Consider the following 8,754-nt stretch of genomic DNA (forward strand, 5'->3'; position numbering starts at 1 on the left):
TTCCTCCCTCCCACCTTCCTTCCTTCCTTCCTTTCCTCCCACCTTCCTTCCTTTCCTCCCACCTTCCTTCCTTTTCCTCCCACCTTCCTTCCTTCGCTCCTTCCTACCTTCCTTCCCTCCTTCCTTCCTACCTTCCTTCCCTCCCACCTTCCTTCCCTCCCTTCCTTCCTTCCTTCCCTCCCACTTTCCTTCCTTCCTTCCTTCCTTCCTTTCTTCCCTCCCTCCTTCCCCCCTCCCTCCCTCCTTCCCCCCTCCCTCCCTCCCTCCCACCCTCCTTCCTCCCTCCCTCCCACCCTCCTTCCTTCCTTTCTCCCTTCCTCCCACCCTCCTTCCTTTCTTCCCTCCTACCTTCCTTCCTTTCCTCCCATCTACCTTCCTTCCTTCCCTCCCTCCTTCCTTCCTTCCTTCCCTCTCCTCTCTCCTTCCTTCCCTCCTTCCTTCCTTCCTTCCTTCCTTCCTTCCCTCCCTCCCTCTCTCCCTCCCTCCTTCCTCCCTCCCTCCCACCCTCCTTTCTTTCTCCTTTCCTTCCTTCCTTCCTTTCCTCCCACCTTCCTTCCTTTCCTCCCACCTTCCTTCCTTTCCTCCCACCTTCCTTCCTTCCTTCCTACCTTCTTTCCCTCCTTCCTTCCTTCCCTCCCACCTTCCTTCCCTCCCACCTTCCTTCCTTCCTTTCCTCCCACTTTCCTTCCTTCCTTCCTTCCTTCCCTCCCACCTTCCTTCCTTCCTTTCCTCCCACCTTCCTTCCTTTCCTCCCACTTTCCTTCCTTCCTTCCTTCCTTCCCTCCCACCTTCCTTCCTTCCTTCCCTCCCACCTTCCTTCCTTCCTTCCCTCCCACCTTCCTTCCTTCCCTCCCACCTTCCTTACTTCCTACCTTCCTTCCCTCCCTCCCACCTTCCTTCCTTCCCTCCCTTTCACTCATCCTTCCTTCTTTCCCTCCCTTTCATCCTTCCTTCCTTCCTTCCCTCCCACCTTGCTTCCTTCCTTCCTTCCCTCCCACCTTCCTTCCTTCCTTCCCTCCCACCTTCCTTCCTTCCTTCCCTCCTTCCTTCCCTCCCACCTTCCTTCCTTCCCTCCCTCCTTCCTTCCTTCCTTCCTTCCCTCCCACCTTCCTTCCCTCCCCCCTTCCCTCCCACCTTCCTTCCTTCCTTCCTTCCCTCCCACCTTCTTTCTTTCCTTCCCTCCCACCTTCCTTCCTTCCCTCCCACCTTCCTTCCTTCCCTCCCACCTTCCTTCTTTCCCTCCCACCTTCTTTCCTTCCTTCCTTCCTCCCTTCCCACCTTCCTTCCTTCCTTCCCTCCCTCCATCCTTCCTTCCTTCCTTCCCTCCCACCCACCCTCCCTCCTTCCTTCCCTCCCTCCCTCCTTCCTTCCCTCCCACCTTCCTTCCTTCCTTCCCTCCCTCCCACCATCCTTCCCTCCCTCCCACCTTCCTTCCTTCCTTCCCTCCCTCCTTCCTTCCTTCCCTTCCACCTTCCTTCCTTCCTTCCTTCCTTCCCTCCCACCTTCCTTCCTTCCCTTCCACCTTCCTTTCCTCCAACCTTCCTTCCCTCCCACCTACCTTCCTTCCTTCCTTCCCTCCCACCCTCCTTCCTCCCTACCCTCCCACCTTCCTTCCTTCCCTCCCACCTTCCTTCCTTCCTTCCCTCACACCTTCCTTCCTTCCTTCCCTCACACCTTCCTTCCTTCCTTCCCTCCCACCTTCCTTCCTTCCTTCCCTCCCATCTTCCTTCCTTCCTTCCCTCCCACCTTCCTTCCTGCCCTCCCGCCCACCCTCCCTCCTTCCTCCCGTCCCACCTTCCTTCCTTCTTTCCCTCCCACCGTCCTTCCTTCCTTCTTTCCCTCCCACCTTCCTACCTTTCCTCCCTCCCTCCTTCCTTCCTTCCTTCTTTCCTTCCCTCCTTCCTTCCTTCGTTCCTTCCTTCCTTCCTTTTCTTTCTTCCTTCCTTCCTTCCTTCCTTCCTTCCTTCCTTCCTCCCTGCCTTCCTTCCTTCCTTCCTACCTGTTTTATGACAATAGACCAAATAATCACAGATGACGAACAATATTTTATATCATCTTGACTATATCTCAATAACTGGGATAGGATTTCACATTCACTAATGCAAGGTGGGTCACTGCCTGGGCACAGAGCTGCGTACACTAAGAAACACCCATTCTTGTCCGACTTTACAAAAAATTTCAGCCATTGATATTGGGCCCAATAAATTAGTAAACTTATATGCATAGTAACTCTGGTAACTAACTGATTGTCTTAGGTAAAGAGAAAAAGTACATTACAGGAATTTTGTTAATTATGAAAAAGGCATTTTGGTGGTTTGGTAAAAGCAACAGAAGGGTTGTACTGAGACACCATAATGATATAAAAGATGAACAGAAACTATAACATTCATTCTGTTTATTCATTCTGCAAAATACAATATGGTATGTATTATATATTCCATAGGTCAATCCTCAATATATACAGTAGTCTGTATTGCATTATTGCTTCACTTTCACACTCTTCACATGGAAGCAGCAGCTATGAAATCTTATAAAAACTGAATTATTTCTTCTTCAACTTCATTTTCTTGTGTTCACTCTCTTGCATTTGCAGACCTCCCATAATCTGTCCAACCTTTCGTTTCCGTTCAGCATCACTGAAAAGAAAGGTAATGTTGAATTATATAATGCAACTTTTTGGTTGAAAATTTGGTCTTTTTACGATTGATGTAAAGGAGAGCAACCCAGTCAGAAAGTGCACAATCATATATAATTTAGTTACCAAAATATTTTCTGAAAATACAAATGGCTGAAAGCTATTTATGCTGTGTACCATAATGTTGATGAGCTAGATTTACTGATCTTTTACAGTAAAGTAATGCAATAAAAGAAATTACTTGATCTATAAGGTTATAACACTGGTTATTGGTTGAAAAGATAAGGGAGCATATATTCTTCAACTCATTCATCAGCAGACACAATTCAAGATATGTCTTACCTTTCAAGCTGTTCCTTCAACTTCTGTCTAGCTAAGTATGCAGTATCCTTCTCAATTTCTCTCTTTACAGCCTTTCTTTCTCGCTTCAGATTATGTAGCAGTTTCTGATGCTCCAGCTTTTCCTTGGAACCATGTCGTTTTTTTGCTCCTTCAATACTGCAATTAATTGAAGACCTTATATCTAACATCTGCAATAATATTATCAAACATATGATTTTCAAAACTGTATCACCAAAGTCCAACACTTGAAAATATATTTAACATACATCTTCTCAAAGGCCGGCTCAAACATTGGTATTGATTTGGGCTTTGCTTCTTCCTTGACTAATGGTTTACCCTGGGCTGGCAAGGATCTAATAGCTTGGCGCAGAGCTTCCACAGCCTCTTGTACACTTTTGGGGAGATTCTCTAAGACCAAGCAATCCAGCAGTATGGTGGTTGGTCTCATAATAGCTCGAATAGATGCATGGCCTGACCAGCATTTACACACTTCTTGTAAAAGATCAAGAGTTTTCTGGAGCACATTCATTTTGAAGTCATCAGTCATCTCCTCACCTTTTTTATTAATACTTGCAAATGTAAGTTTACTACTTTCAAACCTGTAATTGAAATACATTGCCAAATTAAGTAAACACAGTTTGCATTAAATTAGTTTTGTAGTCAATAAACTACATTGCATATTTATGCTAATGAAAAATAATTTTCAGAGTATTATACTGAACCAAAAATTATATAAAACTTTTTTAAAGAAAAAGTTCTCTGCTTTAGAAACTGTAATCACAAGACTTGGTCCAAATGTTGCATGTTGGATAGATACTTAAATCAGCTAAAATATACACCCAGAAATATAACTTGGTAAGCTTTCCTCACATCATCATGGAGGGGAGAAAAGAACACAAATCCAAATAATAAAAGGAAAATAAGAACATTACAAGCTGGTGCTTACGTCATAACAGGTGCGTCTGGTACAAGAAGAGATGCAGTTGGCCCTGTGCACTTGAAAGGTGGTGTGATGGGCAATTTAGTTTTGTTCTTCATTGGCACTGACATAAACAGCAGACCATTGAGAACATTTGTCAACTCGGGCATAAATCTTTTAGACACGCTGACGTACTGTTTAAAGAGAGACAGTGAAGAAAATCTTAGCTTAGGGAAGTGGCCGACAAATTCTTAAGTTTCATGCAAGTTTTCCTGCATTAAGAAAAAAAAAGACCTTAAAAATAAGTGATTATTTTCATCCTAGCATTTTTTTTTTTTTTTTTTTCATCATTTAAAAATTATACCCTTTTTATAAAATACTAAGCCTATACATATTTCTATACACACATTTATTTCTATTGCTAGCAAAAAATCTGTAACCATTACAGAACTTATTAAGTGATTTTTTGTCCAAGCACTGTAATATCATTTACCTCATATGCAAGATATGCTGTGAATAATGCAGCATTAACTTCTCTTCGATTTGATATTTTGCCTTGCCCAAGCAGGTGGCAGAAGAAACCCATGACAGGTGTCATGACGGGATGAATAAAATCAGATGATGGAAAAAGCATCCCAGCTATTTTCAGGAACACAAACTGAAATTTATAAATAAAAATAAATGTAAGTACATACCATTTGTGGAATGCTTTTTTTCTTTTTTTCACATTATGCACTTTCCACTATAAATTTAGAACCATATTATCTCTCCCCATAGAAAAAAGTATATGCTCTTTTTACTAGTAGATTACAGGCTTGCAGTCCCATAAAAAATGATTTAATGCATACTTGATAGTGTAATGGACACACACACATACTCAAGTATACATTACAGCACACAAATACACACAAGCATAGTATTTACTTATTTATAGAAAATTTTCTCCCACCTTAACATCTAAGATCATTAGTAGTGTATTCAATATATAGCAATAGAGTGAGGCAAAGCCCCCAAATAAGGAAAGGTCACACAGCACTGATAAAATATTGTGGCAAAAAGGGTAAGATGAGTTAATGATTAGGACAAGATATATTTGATGTCAAGGATTGTAGAGCACTGTAGGTTAGGATGGTTGTGAAGAAGGTAAAGAGAGGAGAGCAAAGTGGCATGTACATACATGTTATTGCAAGACTGGATTCCTTTCCAGATAACATGTATATCTATGCCACACATGTGACACTGCCCTACATGTGATTTAGGAGCTACAGCCCGTTAAAAGTAGCCTTACATCATACTTCAGCCTCATTCACTAGACGATCATATATGCTGCAGCCAAAATTCTAGAGACGGGGGAAATTATATGTTACCTGTATTTCTAATCTTTCCCTCAAGCAGATGACTGTGCACAGCACCCAGTGCATGGTCCAGTTCAGTGTGTTAAAGTTCCACTGACATGAGTTAATGTCATGTAAATGAAAATTCAAACACAATGACAATAAAATCTGTTATACTTACTGTATCACCCATAGGATATCTTTTGAACTTAAATTTTGAACAGTCTCCATATTTTTCCAACAGCACCTGAAATTTTTTGAAAAGTATCATATACTATATACTGTATACTCATACTATGATCATTAACCTATATCCTTTTTTTCAAAATTTCATTCAACATCCATTTACACAACCACTTCATAATTTACCTGTTTTAATGCATTTGCTGTATTTACTGGGGATAACTGGGTAAGACTATAAATATGTTGAGTGACGCAATCCACATACAAAAGGGGCGACACAGAGTTCATGGGAGCAGCACCATCATAATCAGCTAAAACATTCAGGGTCTGGAAAATTATAAGTAGTATAAGCATAAGCATCTTTATATTAGTCCATAAACTTTACTTTTCTTGATTATTTCATGTATAACTAAGTCAAAATATATCAATGTATGCTAATACTAATAACAAATGCAGTACTAAAATAACTGCATTAATAATAATAATAATAACAATAACAATAATATTATAAATAACAATAATAATAATAAAATAATAACAACAACAATAATAATAAAATAATAACAACAATAGTAATGATAATGATAATAATACTAGTACTATTATTATAATAATATTAATATTCATAATGATAATAACACTGATGATAATCATAATAATAATTATAATAATAATCTTTATAATCATGATGATTATAATAGTAATAACAACAAAGAAAAATAATAATAAAAAACAAAAATAATAACAATAATAATAGTAATAAAACATTACAACTACTACTATTACTACAACTTATAATACTAATAATAATAATTATTATTATTGTCCTCATTATTATAATAATAATTTCATTATTATTATCATATTCATAATTATAATTATAAAAATAATAAAAGTGATAACAATAATAACATAATGATTAAAATGATAATTATAATAGTAATCATACTAATAATATAATCACAGAAATAACTACCACCAATAATAACAACAGTAATTACAATAATGATAAGGAAAAAATATTGATAATACTAATACTAACAAAACTGATAAAAATAATAACAATGCTAATTAGAACAATGATGTTTATAATAACAATAACAACTGTAATAGTAATACCAACTACAATATAAATATTAATTATACTACTCATAATAACAAAAATAAACAAATAATGGTAATAATAATGCTGTCATTAATATAACAATTATACTTAAGATGCCAATGGTTATCATGATAGTGATGATCTTAGTCATTATCCTTTGTGTCAACATCATCTTTCTTACACTTAAAGAAAAAATAAAGGTTATGGTATAACTTTGCTCATCACATTTGATGTGCAAATAAATGTTGGAATAAGGTCATCATTTTTACCTGCAGAAGATATGCACACAAGTAATCACACTTTTCCTTATTCTTCCCTCCAAGCTTGGGATGATTACATGCAATCATTCGCTCTAAGATAGTGTTCACTTCTCTTGGTGAGTGATTTTCTAATAATGCCCAGAATGCCTCGTAGTCTTGTGGCACTGAAAGGAACATCACATATATTACAAAGTTTTATAATATGTTATTAGTTGATAAATGCATTTTATATACTTATCTTCACCCAGGACTTACACAACAGGAAAACTTCATGCACAGCAACAAACAACAAAAATATTCATCTGGTGATGTACGATATTGGAACTCCCTCTAGCAAAAATATACATGGTAAAATTATTGCACTGTCTTTTATAATAGTAAATCTCATACATCCTCACTATATTATTACTAAACAAAAACACCATATCTCTCTTCCAAAGTGTTCAAAACATCCCTTGACTATCACAACTCTTGTGGTGATGGTAAGTTATACCAGATCTAAACCAATAGTCAAAACAGTCTCCTCTTTAACACATTGCATTTTGTTGTCCATATCATGAAAAAAAATTAGGATTGTATTAATTTACTAGAGCAGGCAGAAACTTGGTGTTACTGTGATGTCATCTTCTGACACTTTCCATAATCATTAAAGTAGCTGAAAATGTTTCTTTATGAATATAATATGATTACTTACAATTTACTTTGATGATTTCTATTTGGATTTTCATAAGAATAATGGTTTGGTTTCATTCTGTGTTTCAGTATGGAAAGACATTCAGTCCCCTTTTGCATATGCATACAGTGAATTCAAAGATTTACGATGACCTGATGACCTAAAACTAAATGAGATATTAAACTAAACAACTGTTGCAGAAGATAATCAGAAATAAAATTATTTTTATATGGCCAAAGGGACTGAATAGGATAGGAGGCAGAAGCATAAGTCAAAGGCTTTTGTTATTCCTATTAGTGTTAATTTGTAATCTGTGGTTATTTACTATCATAACCAATTGACTGCAGTATATATCTTGTATGGAGCACAAACTATGAATTTTCAATTATTGTTAATCCCATATCACTATTTCTATATCTATTTTGCTTTTTTAGGCTACTGTTGTAACTGTTACTCCACTTATACTCCACTTACCTTCAAATGTATATGGCAGCTCCTTTTTGGCTGCTTCCATCATTTCCTTCTTTTTAATCACTTCAAGTGTGCCAGGCTTTTCTTTTATCTCTTCTTCCTCTTCTTCACTCTCACTTTCTTCTAAAATATCTGAGTACTTATCACTTTCATCACCATCATCATCCTCTTCTTCCTCTTCCTCTTCCTCTTCTTCTGCTTCTGCTTCTGCTTCCTCTTCTTCTCCTCCTTCTCCTTCCTCTTCTTCCCCATTATCATCTTCTCCAGCTTCTGAAAATATGTTCATATAATCAATATTAGGTAAATTACGCTCACAACCAATCCTGCAAATATAATGTTTATCAAAATTATTTATATCTGCTTCAACATCATTCTACATGTCATTATAGGATTCATAAAAAAGATGGAACCCTATTACAAATCATACAAAGTCCTACCTTTCTCATCTTCAGCCTCATCATCCTCTTCATCCTCACTTTCATCTTCTGTTTGGTCTTCATCATCAGCTGTCAACATTTTGCCGTCTTTATAACTCAAAGGTACCTGGATATCTTTCTGTAATATGTACCTGTAAAGTAAAGTATATACATATTAATTAGAACACAGGTTTAGCATATGTACACACATACACATTGATAAAAAAAATGAAACATGCAGACCTCCATACATGCACACACATATACATCTAAACCCATATACATCTACACCCACATACATCCTACCTATACACACTCTCACATAGCCCATATATGGTTGCAGCAAGACATACACACACATTCAAAAATAGATGTTTACAGACACATATATGAATACTAAAAACACAAGCAAAGAA

At 37.4% G+C, this 8,754-nt stretch overlaps 1 protein-coding gene across 1 annotated transcript; it reads right to left on the bottom strand.

Annotated features, from left to right (window-relative positions):
* Nucleotides 1-2,380: 2,380 nt before the first annotated feature.
* On the bottom strand, nt 2,381-8,490 carry l(3)07882 (Nucleolar protein 14 homolog l(3)07882; the record flags this gene model as incomplete). Its single annotated transcript, XM_027370552.2, is given in 10 exon segments — nt 2,381-2,636; nt 2,978-3,133; nt 3,244-3,576; nt 3,924-4,090; nt 4,390-4,554; nt 5,412-5,477; nt 5,600-5,740; nt 6,788-6,942; nt 7,926-8,192; nt 8,360-8,490. Coding segments are annotated over 10 exon segments (1,675 nt in total), but the record flags the coding sequence as incomplete, so codon positions are not given.
* Between the last annotated feature and the right edge of the window lie 264 nt (nt 8,491-8,754).

This window comes from Penaeus vannamei, chromosome 36 (assembly GCF_042767895.1).
Source record: "Penaeus vannamei isolate JL-2024 chromosome 36, ASM4276789v1, whole genome shotgun sequence".
NCBI lineage: Eukaryota > Metazoa > Arthropoda > Malacostraca > Decapoda > Penaeidae > Penaeus > Penaeus vannamei.